Source organism: Brachycentrus maculatus, unplaced genomic scaffold (assembly GCF_059751285.1).
Source record: "Brachycentrus maculatus isolate JH-2025_06_01 unplaced genomic scaffold, ASM5975128v1 h1tg000163l, whole genome shotgun sequence".
Classification (NCBI taxonomy): Eukaryota; Metazoa; Arthropoda; class Insecta; order Trichoptera; family Brachycentridae; genus Brachycentrus; species Brachycentrus maculatus.
Window position 1 is genome coordinate 96,414 of NW_028280916.1, and position 22,577 is coordinate 118,990.

The following is a 22,577-nucleotide window of genomic DNA, read 5'->3' on the forward strand; positions in this document are numbered from 1 at the left end:
TTAACCTTCACAAAATTACATTCACATAAAATAATTTTTTGAAAATATCATCAATTCTCAGCATTCTGACTGATAAATTGATACAAGTCTCTAAAGGGAAGGTGTCGATAAAATGATATTGAAAGCTGTCTCACCGTATTCCCAGATCTGCTACAGAAGCGTCTAGGCTTCCTGACAGACCTTCTCTTGCAAAACAATTTTTTTGTTAGTTTTATGAACTAAGTTGCGAAATTTGTAGAAAATGTGAAACAAGATTGCATCCTGAACAAATTACAATTTTATTAATCCCCAAATTTTCTTTTTAAAGCTTTCAATATAAAACTTATAAAGTTGAAGCCTGAGTAGGGACATAGTAAGTGGTGTAAGCCGAGGCTAGATTTCAGAGTTGCTTGGACGTCTGATCATGGGCCGCAGCCACTAGTACAAATTGAATAAATATTAAAATTAATAAATCAATGATATTTATTTTGACCCAATTGTATTGCAAAAGTACAATTTCATTTGCGGAAAATGCAAAAAATTGCAAAAATTAAAAACAAAATTAATGTTAAAACATATTATCATTGCGATTTTATTGCAATTATCATTGCGATAAAATGTTAAAACAAAAAGCCTTCTGAGAACAACCAAAATGAAGACTCTAAGGCCCATTGCAGGCCTAACACTAGCGACAAAGTAAGAAACTCTGGAATAAGAAAAATCTGCAATGTCGAAGATGTTGTGCGATGGGGAATAGAAAGAAGACATTTCTGGAGAAATCATGTGGGAAGAGCAAGTTCGGATCGAGTGGTTAGAATAGCAGCAGACAGTAGGATAAGAGGTAGCAGACCCCCAGGAAGACCACCTAAACGATGGAGAGATAGCTGGTCTTCCACCTCCCAGGAGAGGAGCGGGGAATAACAGAACATAGTCCTAAATAAAGAAGAATAAGATAAAATGGTAAGATATACTAACTTGATTGGCCTCTTGAGCAGGTCGGGGTGTCCCGTGGGTTTGGGGGGGCGCGGCTGGGAGGGGGGCGCCGCCGCCGCCGCGCCGCCCCCCGGGGGGATGCTCAGGCTGGCACCATTGGAGCTAATACTACTACTACTGCTGGAGTGGCTGTGCTGGCCGCTGCTGAAGGGGCTGTGGGCGGCGAGGGGGGCGGGCGGCGCGGGGGCCGAGGGCGCGCGCGGCGGGGGCGGCCGCTGCTGCTTCACCTTCACCTTGCGCCCGATGTCTGTCTGGTTGGGCTTGATGACCCGGGTGCTGCCGACAGACAATCTCATTAGATCACTACTACTACTACTATTACTACCATCTCACCGATTTTCCGCAGGCGGAAAGCCACACTCTTCCGTCCTGATACAGTCCTCGCTTCTTTCACACCCATACATCTAGTCATACATACCCTCCGATTACGCAGATATTTGACACATACATACCCTCCGATAATGCAGATATTTGACACCACTAGATTTTAGGTTCTGATTGATCGGATCAAGCTTTTTCAACCATCATCGTTCTATTCTCCCGCTCACATTCGCCATATATATTTTCTTAGTCATTTTCTCATTATCTGTGAGAATGGCACTTGTCTGAGAAGGCACAAATAAAATAAGAACTTTGGTGTTTGTGACGACATTTTGATTACAAAATTTAGATGTTTAAGAAAACCGACTCCTCATACAGCTTGCTTTGGAAAAAAAAACTCATTCCCCAACAGGTTGAAAATCAAACCCCATGGCTTCAAACACACAATTATACAGTAAGTGGTCCTGCGATATATGCAGGAGTCACATAGTAATAGACTGCTACTATATGACATTTAAAAAAATGGTGTTGGAGGCGCATCCTTCGAATTCCATGGACAGCTAGACGCACCAACGAGTCCATTCGTCAGGAGTTACACTTGGATGGTTTGACTGGGCAATGTCTGTACATAATGGATTCTTCAGTTCTGTGGACACGTTGCGCATAGCAATGAGGATAGCCTGGAACGACTGGTTGTGATCGGTAGCCTGGAGGGGAAGAGAGAGAGGGGAAGAGAGGGAGAGGAAGATCCCCATACGATGGACTGATCAATTTAAGGCAGCAGCAGGCACCTCGGGGTTGGAACGTTACGTGCAGCGCAGTCAAGGGATAACTGGAGAAGAGTCATAGCTTCTACAAGGGTCACAGCCCTCAGTAATGAGGACTAAGACGGAGAAGAGAAGAATGTGACCATTGCAAAAAGAAAACTTAGTATCGGTTTTTGTAATCAATAGATTACAAAAATTGTAAAAAGTTTGGTCACAGGATACCAGTAGAACATTACTGAAATAAGGGTGTTACCATTTGCTTTTGAGGTTCTCTGCGTCCACGGCCATCCGCTGCTTGGTAGCCTCGTACACGTCCTCGTTAGCGAGCACTCGCATACGGGTGGGCAGCGCCCCCAGCGCCCGCAGCTGGCGGGGCTCCGCCGCCTGCAGACACTCCAGGGATCCCTGCAACACCAAACCTACCGTCACTCCAGAGCCACACACCCGCAAGTCTGCCGCTCCAAACGAGAACGACACACCGCTTTATCAAACTGGGACTTTACATCAAGACATGGTCTATAACATGTCTAAGGTATGAAACGGGGCTACCGTCACTCAAGAACCACACACCCACACGTTTGTCGCTCCAAACGAGAACAACACACCCGAGACGCACAACGCTCCGCATTATCAAACTGGGACTAAACATCAAGACATGGTCTAAAATAGTAATTTTTAATTGGTCTGGGTGTGTGTAATGTATTTTTCACATATACCTTACCTTTTCTAACTATCCTACCTGCAGACAAAACTCTAAAATAAAGGCTTTGCGGCCTTTAAAAAAAAAAAACTTGTCTCAGATGTATGGTGTTGAAAGTAGACTCCACGCATAGATACCCATGAACGACGGGATATAGAAACATTTATAGAAAAAGACTTAAGTTTTCTACTAGATAGAGTCAATGATAAACATTATAATAATTTTGAGATATCAGTGAAAAATTAAATTGTCTCATCAATTGATTCGGCAGTCACTTTGTGGCACTTATTTTTTAAATTTGAATTTCACTTTGTTAATATCACTGTTTCTTAAAATCACTTTCAAACACTGCATTTGATACATTGTATTTAGCAGTCTGGTGATGTCGGTAACGACGAAACCCGGTCACTAATCAAATAAAATACATGCGGAAAAGCTGTACATAGTTGATATTTGTTTGTACGGTGTTTGAAAATGATACAGAATGCATCAAAACACAGGCATCAATATGTTTGAAGAAATAATGGTTTTACCAAGTGAAATTTTAATTGATAATGTATTTAAAAAAAATGTATTTATAAAAAAATAAATAAATAAAAAGATTCTTCTTCATCTTTGTTGAGGTGTCAAAAAATAACACGAAAAAGGGTCTAAATAAGGTAATATTATTTTTTATTCTCCAATCATAAAAATTAAATAAAAATATAATAATTTTGGAATTGATTCTGTATCGCCCAAATATGAATGTGTTTACGAGTATATTTTTATTCAGTTATGTACAAGGTCTCGTACGCTGGCGGTCCAGAGGTTTTACAATCACGTTTGGTAAGAAATGTTCAACATACGCTCCGTAAACTAGTTTACTAAGGTTAAACAATATTCAAATTAAAAGAAAATATGACCCAATGCACTAACTCGTGTTACACCAAGGTTGACAACATAACTCGGCTATTAATAATAACTTCGACTAATGTAACATCAATGGTTTATGGCCAAATTTAATTTAGCAACATTTTAGATAAAATACACGTTGGCTACGAAAACTTAAATAGTGGTTTCAATGCATCGCCAAAAGGGTTTCACAAAATACGTAATGGAGATTTTAAAATACGTTTTTATGCAGTGATAACTTCATGATTGGCCTCTAGCAGGGGCGTGCCTACCATATAGGCCGAAAAGCAGTGCCTATCCTAACTTACCCGCGTGACATATAAAAACGCAACCAGTACCTACCCTACCTTACTAAGTAGTACCAGCTTACCTTACTACCTACCTCTACTGCCTACCCTAGTAAGAAGCACCTAGCTTACCTTACTGCCTACCTCTACTGCTTACTCTAATAAATTATCTGTGCACGCCACTACCTATCAGTCCAGGCTAAATTAAATTTATATTAAAATTTCTTTCAATAAATAATATGTATTTATTTATTGAAAGAAATTTCTAAAAGGGCTCTGCTAAATAAAAGCTTTCTCCAACCACCCATAGATGGCTCCAGTCTCACACATAAAGCGTCATGAAATTTATGATATTTCTAGGAGTTCCAAAATTTTGAGTAGTGTGGTTGTCAATCATGGGTAGAATGTTGAATATTATACGCGTGTAAAGTTATCAAATAACCAGCCTATGATAGGTCATAAGCCCTGTAAATACCCAGACTTTTATATCTATATTATTCTTCATCTATGTTAAGATGTTAAAATGCTACCTATAGTTTTATTAGCAGTATTTAAAAAAATAACATCAACACTGCTATGTAATATTTTTTCTTTTATCTTTATTATTTTCAATGTATTACTTGTAAAACGCGCTATCTACCGTATAAATTATAAAGAAATAAATATTACAACGGCAAAATGTGATAGTTGAAAAAAAAAACTGGTTTTCTTCCAAGCCTATAAAAACAACAGATAATTCGGCTGTGGCCCGTGATAATTTTTAAATAGTTATTTAAATTTATTTTATACAAGACGAAAACGATTTCTCGATGAAAAACACAAATTAATTACAAAAATATTTATAAAAGATAAAATGATTAAAAAAATATTCATTTTAATTTCAAATTATTTATTAAAAAAAAAACAGATCTAAATTACTTCTGCTTTTAAACTTATTAATCATTTAATAAATACTCATTTTAACTTTTTTTCATTTTCATTTTTTTTCTGTTAAAATCAAATATTTGTATTTTATATTAGCACTTTAAATCTATTTACATTTTTTATTCATTTCAGTATCATTTATTATACGTACGACGACGTTATAAATTAAAATGGAGCTCTACAAATTAAACGCCAAATCTACAAATACATATATGATAGACACGAACTACTCCTATTTAAATTGATTTTAATTTAAATTAATTAAAAAAAAGCACCTTCTTCTTTTAAATTTATAACTCGTATAGTGCATACTTATTGTTAACATTTCGAATTTTATTTTTTTGATTTTTTCTTTTCTATTATAATCAAATATTTGTGATTTATATTACCACTTTTAATCTATTGTATTCTTTCCAGTACTCTTTATAATATACAACATTTTGAGTGTGTCCAAATACATGGTCACAATATCTGGATTATCTCCAATTACAGGAGTTAATTTCATATTTATTTTCATTAAAAAAAACATAAAAAATAATACTTCTTATTATAACCCAAAATAAAATATTTACCCACAAACAGGCCATGGCCTCTGTGTGATCTTTTTTTGTATTAATATAAAATGATATTTTTTTACTTGTAACTATATTATACTGTGAAATGCAAAAAAATAGCGATAATATTCGTGAATAAATTGAAAACGTCGGTAATTAATTTAAAATTTAGTAAAAAAAACGAGGCGATTTCAATTATTAAATAAGTGATCATTGTCTGGTGTTTCGTTGTAGCTACGCGAATCGAGAGCAGTCGGCAATTTGACCAAAATTTTCCCACATCGGGCCCGAATCGACGGCACCGCTACACTAGGTTTTTGGGTCACTCTCGTAACGAGTGCGTACTCATCCTACATCATACGTCACAGTCGATCATTATATACTCGGCTTATTGCAATGGCCGCTTCCCGCATCCGGAAGACGACCATCTCCAGGCGTTCTGGAGATGGCTGGCAATCGCAGACGCGACATCCGAAATACGCGTAATTTTGACTGCCCAAGAATAGGATTCAGGTAATTAAATTCAGATTATTTTTTTAATTAATTTAATTTATTTATTTCATAGATACATACATTTTTTTTACTATATTATGTAATTTTGATAGATGTGAAATTTAGGCTGACAGTTCTACCCTCAGTTTAGAATTTATGAAGTGTATAGCATTTTTTTATTGAACATATATCGCTCACTCCTTTCAAGAACGTCATAAATAAAAAAAAAACATGATTATTATTTTTATTATTTGTTTTTTTTAATTTTTTTTAGATTATATACATTACATACAATAGATACAATAAAAATTTACAGCATAAAGGTTTTACAAAAAATAATTACACCTGGACTTTAATTAACCTTGTCCCTTCCAACGAGAAGCAACCATCGACGGACACTGTTCTTAAAGACATGATCACTACTGGAATTCTTAATGGTTTCGGGCAGCAAATTAAATATCTTTGGCGCAAGGAATGAAAAGCTTTTTTGCGTTTTTGTTCAGTTGGCTCGTGGAGCTTCTGGCAGCGCGTCCGCCAGTCAACAAATGAGACCGTCAGAGCCACAGCACGGTGGATGCCATCCCCAATATATAACCAGTGGACGAGATCACGAGGATCCTGTTGACTTGCTGCCTCTTCATGTATATTATTTATTGATTCGGCATTAACGTTGTGCAATGACACGTTGATCATTTAAAAAAAAAACAAGACTTTTATAATACCACATATTGAGTTTCATTTCATTACACACGACTAGTTTGGAATTTTTGAGTTTTACTGTTTAATATTCACCTGTCGATGAAAACAACTGCAATTTTCGAAACTATCCTCTACATGTATTACACTTCTCATATATTTTTCATATCCTCAATGGACCCGTAGGTACACCTTCGCGGTAGCTTTCGCAAGCGTGTAAGAGTACTGGTATACAACCCCGACTGCCCTAGATATTGCTGCTATTCCCCCTTTCTCAATATAGTACTTTTTCTCATCAATTTCGTAACTTAGTTCATAAAACCAAAACAACAAAAAAGTTGCTTTGCATGAGGAGGTCTGTCAGGAAGCCTAGATGCTTCTGTATCAGATCTGGGAATGCGGTGGGACAGCTTTCAATACTTTTCCTCCATTTACGTACTATTTAGTTTTCCATTTAGCAGTTGAGTCCTTCACATAGTGAATTTATACACACATTTAGCATCATAGTCAATGAATGGTGATGATGTTACAGCAAGTTTGCAGGCAGCAGCCTCCGCGCAGTCCACAGTATGTGGCGAACGAACATGATTATTCAGCGAGCGCTCGCAATAACAATTGGGCGAGGCGGCGTAACATGTGTATTGCAGATACCGTTGCTTGCCGCGAGAATGTGGGCCGACACATAATGGGCAAGGCGAAATGCCTGTTATCCTCCTCCTCGCGGAGAGAGACAGGCTTAGAGACTAGTCGCATCAGCCGAGATCAGTCGAGATGAATAAGAAATAGGCGCGAGGTATTCCCGTCCGGCAGTGTGACGTCTGCCGCGCGGCTGACTAATCCGCACCCGCGGGAAGCCCGCACACTAACTATGTAAATCTGTGGCGAACGCCTTCTGAATACGGCTCGTCTTCTAGTCTCCTGGTCTCCTAGTCTGCGCGCTAATGAAGCAAGTGCGCCCGTCACTGGGTCAATTCTCAAATCAGTCTCGGCGAACGATTTTTATTCGCAATATTTATCATAAATATAATATACTACGTATATTTCATAAGTAGCTAAGAATCTTACATACTTTATGTATTAATTTTAAATCAAACACAGATTTTTTTGAGTCTACTAAGTTGTATTTTATTAACAAAAACACAAAAACAAAAATTAATATTGTGACAATTGTTTCGCCTTGTTAGGGCATTATCAAACGAATGTGAAAATCAAATGGACTATCTAATGGATCAAATGTTTTTGTTAATAAAATACAACTTAGTAGACTCAAAAAATCTGTGTTTGATTTAAAATTAAGACATAAATTAAAATGGAGTTCTACAAATTAAACGCCAAATCAATAAATATCTTACATACTCTTCATACGGATCTCTGCTAAATAAAAAGCCTACTCGATTCCACCATGGATGGTGCCCAGAATTCACACAAGAAAGAAATGTCGATTCAAGGATACATACAAGATAGTAGTTTGAAAATCCCATAACAAGACTAAACAATTGTCACAGATTTTATTTTTATGTGTTTTTAATAATACAATTTAGTAGACTCTAAAAAATAGTGTTTGTTTTTAATATTGAAAATATAAATCGAAATGGAGTTCTACAAATTAAACGCCCACGCTATAAATAGATATATACAAGTTCCAAAATTAATTTGAGTAGTGTGGTTGTCAATTATGTGTAGGATGGTGAATTTTACACGTGTAACAGAGTGATTAGATTTGATTGACCGGCCTATGACAGATCGTAAGCCTCGTAAATATCCAGATTTCCATGTTCATATTAATCAGAGACCTGTTTGGAATGACGAATGATTCTACCCGAATTATTTTATATACTACGAGATGCCCGTTTTTTTTTACTAAATACCCCGTAAATTCCCAGACTTCCATATTCTTCTTCATCTATGTTGAGATGTAAATATTAATGTTTTTATAAAAGGAATAACCCGCAAAGCCTCTACTTTTAGAGGCTTGTCTGCAAGTAGCATAGGGAAGGTAAATGTTAAAAATGCATCACAAACATTCACACCAATTGAAAATAAATATTTCTTGAATTTATGTTGCGATTGGCGGGAATCGAACCCGCGACGCTAATTTCGCAGTCGAATGTCTACCCAACTACGCCACGGCGCTTGCTGTTATAAGGTCAAAGTTTAAAGGCGGTTGTGAATACGTGCATATTGCTGCGGTCCGAAGGTTATCGCGAGAAACAATATTGAATTAAATATACAATTAAGTGCCATTATCGCCGGCTAGGTTACGCAATCGCACGACATATGGTAGTGCGGAAGGAACTACCGGCGGGCGAACGGGCAAATGGGCAAGGCAATGGGGTAAAAGTTTTTTATTTTTTTATTTTAAATTCTTTTGCATTTCACAATATATTATAATTACAACTACAAAAAATAAAGAATATTAATACAAGAAAAAAGATCCCAAAAAGGCATGGCTTGTGTTAGGTTATAACAGTGTTCCGCAAACTTTTTATATTCAAGGTACACTTAGGAAATTAAGAAATTTCAGAGGTGGATTTTACCATATTATGGTAACATATTTCACATATTATGTTTAATGCGAAATGTGAGCTTACTTAACTGAGTACACGCAATCAAAATTTAGAGAAATTGTGTTGTTTTCACAAAACTAGACTTTTTTCCGCGGCACACCAACTAATCACTACGGTACACCAGTGTGCCGCGGCACACGCTTTGCGGAACAACGGGTTATAATAAAAGTGCACTGGAAGAATACAATAGATATCAGAAATAAAATTAGATAAAAAGTGCTAATAAAAACTACAAATATTTGATTTTAACAGGAAACAAAAAATCAAAAAGATGAAAATGAAAAAACTTAGCAAATATGTACTGTTTGAGTTATACGTTTAAAAGAAGAAAGTACTCGGATCCATTTTTTTTAATCAATGATTTAAGCAAAATTTAAAATATAAACAAAATTAAGGTAATTAATGTCTAACATTAAGTCTTTGAATTCAACAGTTTTGGAGGTGTGAAAAATGAGTGCCTTTGCGCGATGTCTGGATTTGCAAAAAGGGATTTCTAGTAAATTATTCATTGTTTATCATTGTTTATCTATATAAAATTAATTAAAATTATTTAAAAAAATAACATTTAGGATTTTTATGGAGTGTGTGGAAGTTTTTGGTGAGAGTATTTTAATGTTTTTGATTTAAAATAAACCCTAATGATGACAAGGTATTGTCGAAACCGGTAGGTCAAATTGTATTAATAAAAAAAGTGGTGAAAACAAAGTTAATTAACTTTATAAAGATATTATAAAATGTGCCACAAAGTATCTGCGGAAAACATCCAAGAAATAATCATTGTTTGGCTAGATCTATTAATATTTTTTAAGAAACAAATTTTGGTGCCCGAAAACATATTTTAGACACTGTTGGCAATAGATTTCTCGTAGCTACAAAAGTTCAGCTTCCTAAAATAATTGGTTGGATGGAAAAGTAATTTTTTTTTAAGCATGATTTTAATAAATTTTGAAACTGTTTCTAAAGGCTTTAAACGGCTATTGAAAAGCTTACCTGCGGTCCCTCCATCTCGGCGTTGTTGGCCAGGCTGAAGCGGAATGTGAGCGGCGGCGAGCCTCCGGACCCATTGGGGATGGAGATTTTCTGCGAACAAAAAGTAAAACATCCCTGTTAGCAAGTACATAAACTGGTGTAGATTCCGCGATCTTCTTCAACCCTTGTTTACGGGACATTCGTAAAATTTAATCTGTAGGGAGCATCGCTATGCTGAACAATATCACGCTGGATATATATCTGTTCCATGTGTCTGAAGGGGTATTCCGAAGCGGGGTTCTTCTACATCTTTAACAAGAGTATTCTTTACAACATTTTGAGTGTGTCCAAATACTAGTTCACAAATCCGAATTATTTCCAATTATAGGAGTTAATTTTCATTATTATATTTTTTTCATTTAAGAATTTGAGTGGTGTGGTTGTCAATAATGGGTAGAATTGGTGAATGTTACACGTGTGTTAAGTGATCACTTAAACCAGCCTATTACGGTCGTCAGCCCCGTTAATGTCCAGACTTCCATATTCTTCTTCTTCTTCTTTGATGAGATGTCAAAAAAATAATAAGGGTATTCTTGCTTATTTTCGATTTTTTGTTAATGTACCATATACGCTTTAAATTTTAGTTTGTAATGTGTATGTTAATTATAAATAAATAAATATTGAATTGAAAATTGAAAACCACATGCACCATAAAGAACGTAGTGAAAAATTAACCAGCTGCTCGACTAAGCTCGCTAAGGGATCAACTTTTAACGTCTTTTTTGCTCGTTATACGAATTACTCGTTATAAGAGTTGCTCGTTATGCGAATTACTCGTTATAACAGTTGATCGTTATGCGAATTACTCGTTATAAGAATTGCTCGTTATGCGAATTACTCGTTATAAGAGTTGCTCGTTATGCGAATTATTCGTTATAAGAGTTGCTCGCTACGCGAATTACTCGTTATGAGAGGTTTCACTGTACAGTGTATCGCGTCGGCCGTGGAAATGTCAACTCTCTACAATACGGGTCTGTTATCTCTGGTTATGTCAACACAATAGCTTGATAACTTCGAACAGGTCGGCTATTATTAGTCGAATCGGTGATTTTCGTAAATAAGCGACGCCGATTAGGCTACTTTATCGTCAATTTGACTCCAAAAAATAAAATCGAAGGTAACAAGAAACGATAACCTGACATACTAAATGGTTGTGTTGGAAAATATTATATGCTGAAAATACAAGATACTTGTAATAATTTGAATCGACTGCACTACGTCAAAAAGTATTTAACACATTAAAAGAAGTTTGCTTTGATTAATGTATTAAATTTCAAATTAAACACTGATATTTTGAGTCTACTAAGTTGTATTTTATTGTTTAAAAAAAACACACACAAAAATCAATTTTGTTACAATTGTTTCGCCTAGATATAGCATTTTCAAACTAATGTCATTTTTTTAACAATAAAATACAATATAATGTATATTCAAAGCAATAACTTAGTGATTTTCCATTTTATAATTGAAATACAAATTTAGTAGACTAAAAATCTGTGCTTGATTTAACATTTAATGCATAAATTAAAATGGAGTTCTACAAATTAAACGCCAAATCTATAAATAAGTTTGCTTTGCAATTTTGACATCTCCATATGCATCAACAAATAGAGCCGCCAATAATTTAGCAATGTAACCAATATTAAAATAAGTCCATCATTTCTGTGACGTCATTCATTAACAACTTACGAAAACAACGTATTTACGAAGGCGAATTTTCAAAAAGAAAATTATTAATGAAAATATTGATTATATCGGCTGTTATAAACACAAAACGAGTCTAATACAATCCTTTATAGGTCGAGTATGTTAAATTCGATATTCTTCCTGTCTGACAATGATCCATTCGATCGCTCATGTCTAGTGTGTACATATGCATATGTAAATGTACGATTGTTTTACTACAAAATGACAATGCTTCTGGGTTAATTTAATGTTGAGTAGCCACGGTAAGATTACCGTAATTATATATATCACAGATAAAAAAGTAATCAATCCAATTTACGCGGATGGTTGGATTTTGGAAAAACCCAGATAGAATTTCAAGTGTAGGGGGTACGTAGATTACATTGTAATGCAAGCCATATCATATGACAAACTTATACGTACATAAAACTGACCTTTCGCATGGGGAAAACTAGCAAGTAATTCATAAACATGTAATGCAATTAGTTGAAAAACGCATCGATACAAATAATTAATTAAATGAAATTAATATTTAAATAATATTTAAAAAAATATAAATAGCTTCTCCCTGTAAACGTATAACTCATATAGTACGTGATTTAGTTAAATTATTTCATTTTAATTTTTCGATTTTTTGTTTTCTGTTATAATTAAATATTTGTAGTTTATTAGCACTTTTAGTCTATTTTTTATTTATTTATATCTATTGTATTCTTTCCAGTACCCTTTTTTATAACCAAAAATAAAACGTATACCCACACACACAGGCCATGCCTTTGTGGAGTCTTTTTTATATGAATATAAAATAATATTTTTGTACTTATATTGTGAAATACAACAAAAAAATTAAATAAAGAAAAAAACTATCCGTTTACTATTCTTTCTTTACTCATTCGACACACCTATAATATGTTTGTGTTTATATATATATATATATATATATATATATATATATATATATATATATATATATATATATATATATATATATATATATATATATATATATATATATATATATATATATATATATATATATATATATATATATATATATATATATATATATATATATATATATATATATATATATATATATATATATATATATATATATATATATATATATATATATATATATATATATATATATATATATATATATATATATATATATATATATATATATATATATATATATATATATATATATATATATATATATATATATATATATATATATATATATATATATATATATATATATATATATATATATATATATATATATATATATATATATATATATATATATATATATATATATATATATATATATATATATATATATATATATATATATATATATATATATATATATATATATATATATATATATATATATATATATATATATATATATATATATATATATATATATATATATATATATATATATATATATATATATATATATATATATATATATATATATATATATATATATATATATATATATATATATATATATATATATATATATATATATATATATATATATATATATATATATATATATATATATATATATATATATATATATATATATATATATATATATATATATATATATATATATATATATATATATATATATATATATATATATATATATATATATATATATATATATATATATATATATATATATATATATATATATATATATATATATATATATATATCATCGATACAAATAATTAATTAAATGAAATTAATATTTAAATAATATTTAAAAAAATATAAATAGCTTCTCCCTGTAAACGTATAACTCATATAGTACGTGATTTAGTTAAATTATTTCATTTTAATTTTTCGATTTTTTGTTTTCTGTTATAATCAAATATTTGTAGTTTATTAGCACTTTTAGTCTATTTTTTATTTATTTATATCTATTGTATTCTTTCCAGTACCCTTTTTTATAACCAAAAATAAAACGTATACCCACACACACAGGCCATGCCTTTGTGGAGTCTTTTTTATATGAATATAAAATAATATTTTTGTACTTATATTGTGAAATACAACAAAAAAATTAAATAAAGAAAAAAACTATCCGTTTACTATTCTTTCTTTACTCATTCGACACACCTATAATATGTTTGTGTTTATATATATATATATATATATATATATATATATATATATATATATATATATATATATATATATATATATATATATATATATATATATATATATATATATATATATATATATATATATATATATATATATATATATATATATATATATATATATATATATATATATATATATATATATATATATATATATATATATATATATATATATATATATATATATATATATATATATATATATATATATATATATATATATATATATATATATATATATATATATATATATATATATATATATATATATATATATATATATATATATATATATATATATATATATATATATATATATATATATATATATATATATATATATATATATATATATATATATATATATATATATATATATATATATATATATATATATATATATATATATATATATATATATATATATATATATATATATATATATATATATATATATATATATATATATATATATATATATATATATATATATATATATATATATATATATATATATATATATATATATATATATATATATATATATATATATATATATATATATATATATATATATATATATATATATACATATATATATATATGTATATAAATATGCATAGGTGGAGACAAGCTTTGTTGTTATACTCCATCAGCTGGGAAGGTGCGAATGAGTGCAGGGGAGGAGGGGGGGGGGGATCGCTGGGTGGGAGCCAAGAAATTATTTCTGGGATAAAATCTGGATGCTTCTCATTTAAATTATTCGCAACGCATTATTCGGCATTCCCGCGACCGGTGCATCCCGCGACATGGGCGCTATGCACACGCTGCATATGCATACATAATACGAGTCGTGCGGACACCGCATATGTGCACTCGACGGGTAGCGAGGTTAAGTGTATTCACTGCATTTAGCGTTGCGGGACTTCGGTTATGAAAATAATGAAATGTGGCGGAATGCGTCAGGTATCCATGTCACTCAGTGACCTTCTGACGTGCGTGACGGCTATCTACCCATGAGCGAGATGGTATCGAGAGATCTCGACTCAACAGCAGTACGATATCGGAATATTAATGTTATTTTTTTTAAACTTTATTTGGGAATTTTGCAGAATAGTTCGTCTCCATGGTATAGTGGTTTGATTCCCAAGTAGGTCAAAATAAATATTGGTGATTTTTCAGTCGAATATGTATTCGATATCACCCTGGACTTGAAGCGCGAGGCTGATCACCTTTCCTTCGTGCATTTAACGATCAAGATAACACTGCTTCTATACGATGCAGTGCCCTATGCACCATTGGGTGCGCATAACGGTTAGAATAATAAGTTACATTGATCAAGTCAAACGAGCTACATAAAACGAGTACTTGTAGTGTTCCAATTTTTAATAAAGTAATCCAAAATTCCACATTTGGAAATTTGTGAAAATACCTGGGAGAAGGAACGGGAGCGAGGAAAATGGAAAGATCAAGTCAAAGAAAAATTGTACGAAAATAAGGACACAATATGATTTATATTAAATGTCGAGTTACAACGTAGGCGATCTCAGCGCTGACAATGGCGAGTAGACATCAAAATCCTCATATTTATCGTCAGCCAATTTGGATTAAATATCGGAGATGTTGAACCAAGTCATACAGATATGATGATACTAGTAATAATAATAAGGCAGAAGGCAGAAGGCAGAAGGCAGAAGGCAGAAGGCAGAAGGCAGAAGGCAGAAGGCAGAAGGCAGAAGGCAGAAGGCAGAAGGCAGAAGGCAGAAGGCAGATGCCAGTCGCAGAGGCACGCCTATGGCAAATGACGATTCTGGCCGCGATGGGCGATCAATAGGCAAAGTAGACTAGTAGACTAAGTAGAGGTGTAGGTATGCGGCGCACGGCGGAGGTGAGGCGCTGCGAGCACCCTGACATAGTCGCGCTCCGCGGCCGCCAGTTGGCGAGCTGCCAGCCGCCAGCCTGCCGGGGAGGGGGGAGCTTTCACTGCTGCCGCGGACTATAAAAGGAGACCGAAATCGGCGCAAATTGCATTCGAATGCCACCGTCATCCTGGGTCGGTCGGCGGCCGCGGCGGATGGGCGGCACACGTAACGGATTATCCCTCTGTCAAAACAATAGTTTCCAATTGAAGTAAATAGGTAATTTCTCATCTATTAGGTGCAAAACATTCAGAATCTATTGATTAGCGCCGATTCTAGACGAGCCGGAGATAGAGGTCGACGAATTGACCCTGCATAGACCACTCGGGTTAAGGAGGTCACTTCCTGGTCCGAATACTTCCTACTGTAGATTGTAGACTGTAGCTATGCAGAATGTCCTCGTTACTTTGTACAATCCTTCATCTGCACAGACAGACAGACCTCGGTCGGGACGGGAGTTGCCGAGTCTAGCCGCCGAACGGGTGTTGTGACACGAACCGCGCGCTGCTCTCTCGTAAATAAGTTGCCAAGGTTGTCGTTCATTATTCGAAATAAATGCTCGGAGCGCTATTTCGGGTGCGCTTATTGTTTTCACCGAATCGCGTGCGGGAGTATCTAGACCTGTCACCCGCGCCCACGACGCATTCCCCGAAATAAGGAGAATTCGCGGGATGTATCGCGTTACCGCCCAGCTGATATCGCGTCGGCCCGTTAGCGCTCCGTCTGCATCGGACGCCGCAATGCCCGCCGCTGGATCGGTATTATTATACCTGCTAGCGAATCGGACATATTAAGTAGCATTTATTTTTATATTAGAAGCGAGCGAGAGCGATGCGGAAGTACATTCTTGTACTATTCCAGTTTTATGAAAATAGCGACCCGACCAGCCACGGGCTACTCGACTAGGTGTACTATAACAATCGCACTGTCCATGGGTGGGTCGGGCACACACTCTACACACCCTGTACCTGGATAGTCCCACCTTCGTCAGCAGTAGCCGCCGCGGTGGTCGCTACTGTCTCGGATCTCCGACGCAACAGTCGCGTTATGCAACGAAATTAGAAACCGATTTTATTTCCAAATAATTATATTTGGCGCGTTACTTTTTCACCGCCGAGTCGGTCGGGTGATGTAAAGCGCGGCAAAATGAAAGTGTCGAGTGTTGGGAAAGTGGAATATATTTTCATCGACAAACGATAATATGCAATTATTCGCTACCGTCAGCCAGCCGCGGTAATAGCGTACGTTCGCCGGACGGTCGCGATCAGTCCACGGGCGGCAGGAAGGAGAACGGGAGGGTATCCGGAGATGTCCGGTATCCGCCCTGAAGGAGAGCCGCCTTTCACTTTTAATTTAAAGATAAGAGGAAAGTTATTCGCGAGCGATGATATTACGGAGACCGCCAAGAGAAAGAGACAGAACTCATTACTCGCTATAATCGATCAGCTGATGATACAACCCGCAGCAGCCGACAACTACTGGCGACCATTATTAGCATCTACTTGAATTCGCGTAACCAAAGGTTACCAAGCCTAGGTATGTCGATTCGAACTTGACCCGAGTCTCTGTATTTGGGCCCTAATTTGGGGCTCCAGCGGCGTCGCGGCGCCGCCGCCCCATGTAGGGCGCTCGACTGACCCGCTGACCCGCGGAGGTTCGGCATACCGTGTCGGATTATCGACGATAAATACATAAAAACGTTCTCGGGCCCGCGCGGTTACCGTTAGCCGAATGTAGGTACGCCGAGCGGCAATCGTTAGACCGGTTCCCGACGCGGCCACTTTCGACACCCGCCGCAAAGGAGACCACGAACGTTATCTCCGTACGAATCATAATAATTTATGGCCGATTTGTACAGCACCATTTTTACAGCATACTGTCTCAAGGGCGCTTGACATTTTTCTTATTTACTATATCGTACTGTGTACTATACTATACTAACTTAACCATGTTGAAATACACAATATATTGTATAAACTCGCGGATATACGAGTATGTAATACATTTATTCCATTCCGCAGTAAAAAAATCGAAGGATGAAGTCTGGAGACATACCATATATGAGACATATTTTTTTTTAATTTAAAGGATAAGACGTTTGGTCTTTAGTTGTGATCGAAATTGGTTGGGATTCTGGATTATCCTGAAATGAGAGAGTAAGCGGATCTAGGGTCCCGTGCGAATCAAACGCGTATTCCCGAATCAGCTCTCTGGAAAGAGGTATCATTTGAAAAGGCATCAATTGCGTAATAATTTGTTAAAGTTACATTGTGCACGAAATGTCGGATCGGCCCGCCTGGCTGCTAGCGGCCGCGAGTTACGTCAGCCGAGTGAAAGGGGCCTCCGCCCTTGTGGCGAGTCTCGCTGCACTCTACCATGGCGCTATGTGCGAAGAGAGTTGGGAATTTAGATGCAAAACATCACGCACGCGAGCAGCGCCAAGAGAAACTACAAATTAACATAACGAAGGAAATCGGGAGGAGAAGGTCGGCAGCTGACGTAACGCGAGGGACACGTTCCTCCGGGCTCCGTGCGCGAGATGGGATTTGTAGAACGAGTGGAAGAAGAAAGTAGGCGAACTGTGACCCGAGCAAATGTCAAGGACGTTTGGCGAACAATGAAGACGTACAAGATTATCGATCGATCGTAGAGCGTGCGTCGGAATATATCGACGTGCCCTACGTAAAGTGCTCTAACTACATTTTTGTCGATTTTGAGATATTTGGTGTACGTTATCAATATACCGTTATCTACGCATATAAATATAAAAAATTATAAAAAATAAAATACGCCTAGTTTTCAGGCGTATAAGACACTATCTACATCGAATTTTCGACATGAACTGAACTCCTAAAACGCTAACTACTTAATTTTGACAAAGCAAAAAGTTTTAAAACGATTCAATACATTATTTTAACGTGTTTTTGAATGTATAATACTAGTTTAGAATTTCAGATAAAACTGTTAATCAATAAAAAAAAGATGCTTTGAAAAATTCTTCTAAGCTCTCTCCTGTAAAGTAACAGATTTGCAGATAGAGTACCTTACGTAGGGGCCGTCGACATGCCGCGCGAACGTGTGACGTCGCGGGCGGAGGAAGCGCGCCGCGCGGGCAATTACTCGCGAAAAAGCGCATAAATGCGATTTTCCTAATTACCCGCGCCGCCGGTGGTGATGGCTGACGAGCAGAAACGAACGGCGGAGAATGTGAAAGTCTCGGAGCCGAGGCGAGCCGAGCGGAGAAGTCGCTCACTCCTTTCAAGAACGTCATAAATTAAAAAAAAACTTGATTTTTCAGGAGAACGTTTTTATAGTTTTAAAATATAATACATTGTATTAAAAATAAATACCAAGCCACTTATTGAACTTTTTACTGTGCAACAGATCTTTTTAGGTAAAACCTGAAGGTTTTTTCTCCATTTGAAATGCAAAAACAACACATTCTGCCCTGTAGCGGGTAAATATTAAGTTAAAAATATGCCGCTTTTGCTGGGATATGGTACATATTCTGGGCATTCCGAAAACATGCACAACTGAAAATCGACGATTTTTGATTTATGACGTTCTTGAAAGGAGTGAGCGAAGTGTACTACTTAGGACTGGTACTCCACCGAGTGGTCAGGTGGCCGCCGGTGGGAGTACCAGTCGGCTCTCTACCGAATTAATGTACGCACCGCGATGATGGAATGGAATGCAAGAAAGCCGATAGGAAAACGATTTATGTAACGAACGGACCGTCTCGGACGCTTCACAAACAGCCGAAGATGGTAATCTCGCCTCGGCGTTACAACGCTCGGCGGTACGCAGGACCCGTCAGCTCAACCCGCATACCAAGCTGTGGAAATATTTACTGACGAATCGGCGTAAAAATAAAACCGCAACCTGCGCACATAAAAAAAGAAAAATGTACAAAATAAACTTATGAGAAATTATTCCAAATACAATGGAAGTGGGAGCTGTAACAGTATATACAGCGATATACGCTTGCCGTGTAATTTATTTGAATAAGTGAAGGTACAAATTCACAGCAAAAACATACACAATAATTACGGGAAGATAAAAATCTTTAAAAGTAAAGTAAAGTAAAGGGAAAGTAAGATTTTGAGTAGTAAAAAGTGTAACTGGCAAAAAAATTGTTGAAAAACCAAAACAAATATCTATTTTTACATCCTTTCATTACAAATGTAAATTTAAGATGAATGTGTCAAAATACTGAATAAATAAGAACTAAGGTAAAAATGCTCAATATATATGTACACACAATGTTTTAGCAATAAAAATGACATGAGGTTAGTTAACAAAGCTGTTATCATAAAAGCAAAATGAAGGTAAAATATGACTGAAAATTTAAAACATATATTTGTCTATTCAATAAAATAAAATATACATATATATAAGTATATACTCGTATATTTTTAAATATAAAACGCAATCCTATTTTGTCACTTGTTTTGGAACTGTAATTGTGACATAAATTTTGTCAATTTTTAGCATAGCTTGTTTGACATTTTCAGAGAGTATAAAGACAATATTTCTTCAGATATTTGCCTGGAATCGAAAAAAAGTTGAATAAATAGCAATCATTTGCTCGAATAACAAAACGAAAAAAAACAACTGACGAAATGACGTTTCGTAAGCGAACGAAAGCGTACATAAAATGCAAGAAATAAAGAGTTATTCCAAATATGTATGTAGTTACATTCGCTGGAAATTTAGTTCAAAGTAATTAAACGGGCTGCGTTTATAAAGATTTTAAGCACAATGGGTACAGACAGACGGAATTTAGAACAAATATTTTTTTCGCACAACAACAAGTATTCCCAAACGAATTGGTATAAATAATGTTTTCAAGAAAATGCTACTAAGTACGCAATAAGTAAGAAAATATGTATTATTTTTATTACTTATTATGCAGAAAAATAAATGCATTTATAAATATGGAATGCACGACAGATCTATGGCACGCACAAACTGCAACAAAGTAGTAAAATAATGTGAATTTATCCTTCTCTCGAAAAAAGTGAGGAAAAATTCTTGAAAAATAATGGCTTCGTCAGAATGTATTATTAGCAAGTCTCTGAAATGCTAAAAAAAAACGATTCATGCCGTCCCGAATTTCGTACAATAATTTGTTCACTAAATAGTAAGCAAATAGTAATAATACCTTACTACTTATCATCCGCCTCCAAAGTTTAATGGTCAGCACGCTTGGTTACCGTTCTGGAGGTTCCGGGTTCGATTCCCATGGGAGGGGGGGTCCAAATGAATAAAAGCTTTTTTTTCACTCCAATATTTATTTAATATTACCCTGGACTGGTACCTGAAGCGGAGGGCTGATCACTTTTCCTTCGTGCGTTAACGATCAAGATAACACTGCGTTTATATGCTGCAGTGCCCTATGCACCATAGGGGTGCAGATAAGGGTTTGAAGAAAAAGAAGATTTATCATAGCATAAGTATATCTTCATATTCCAAGAAGAGCAATCGCTATCCTGAACAATGTCGCTTTGGGTATTGATGTGTTCTGTCTTTGGAGAGATGTTTTTCGAGGGATTCGTATATTTAGAGTTTTAATAATACACGTCGTAAATAGCGAATGTTTTTGCTTAGAATTTTTCACTCAAGAATTACACGAAATTGTAGTAAATTTAATCATAAACAGTAAACCCACTCAGAATTGGGAATAGGCTATAAACCTTACAAGGTTGTAACCGCAGTAGGAACACGATGTTGCATAAGCCGTAGGTAGATTTCAGTCACTTTGGCGTTAGGTAATTACAAAAAATGCAACGTCAATTTAAGTACATATTATTGTGTGTGATTATAATCCAGGATTCGGACCTCACATACTAATTTAAGAGTTTCTGCTTAATAAAAAGCTTCTTTACAACTCACCAATAGATGTCTCTAGTGAAGTTCTAGTGATTCAAGAACAAGGTTTCTAAATTGGTTCATATATATAGAACTTCCAAGAATTTGAGTAGTGTGGTTGTCAATAATGGGTAGAATTGGTGAATGTTACACGTGTGTAATAAAGTGATCACTTAAACCAGTCTATGACGGTTGTCAGCCCCGTAAATGCCCAGACATCCATATTCTTCTTCATCTTTGATGAGATGTCAAAAAATTATATGAAAATAACTCCTGTAATTGGAGATAATCCAGATTTTGTGAACAAGTATTTGGACACACTCAAAATGTTGTTCATATTATTTGTTAAGTAAAAAAAAATAAAATTAATATAATTTGGATTTTTCTAACCACTAACGTAATCCTTTCATCCGTTAGACTCGTACACATTACCAGTGAACAAATGACTCTGCTTGTGTTTATATGACAACATTTTCTTCATAATTTTGTTTAATATACATATTATTAAGAAATACGGAGAAAAAGCAAAGGCAATAAATAATAATGCATTCTCGATAAAAGTATGGTAGAAAAACTTTAAGAAGAAGACCAAAATATTTTTATTCTGTTAACAGAAATGCCATAAATTACGAGAGCCACCTGAACAAGTTCTTTATGATTTATTGCCTACCTATAAAATATTAATGTTAGATACAAACAT

At 34.7% G+C, this 22,577-nt stretch overlaps 1 protein-coding gene across 2 annotated transcripts in view; it reads right to left on the reverse strand.

Moving 5' to 3' along the window:
• Positions 1–22,577, reverse strand: part of Su(Tpl) (Suppressor of Triplolethal) — a 113,232-nt gene that overhangs the window by 10,937 nt on the left and 79,718 nt on the right. For both annotated transcript variants that reach the window (XM_088261653.1, XM_088261652.1), the window contains exons 3-5: positions 10,162–10,251; positions 2,314–2,465; positions 955–1,248 (exon numbers count right to left, since the gene is read on the reverse strand). In XM_088261653.1, coding sequence (XP_088117779.1) covers positions 955–1,248; positions 2,314–2,465; positions 10,162–10,251 — 536 coding nt within the window. The remainder of the gene's footprint in view (positions 1–954; positions 1,249–2,313; positions 2,466–10,161; positions 10,252–22,577) is intronic.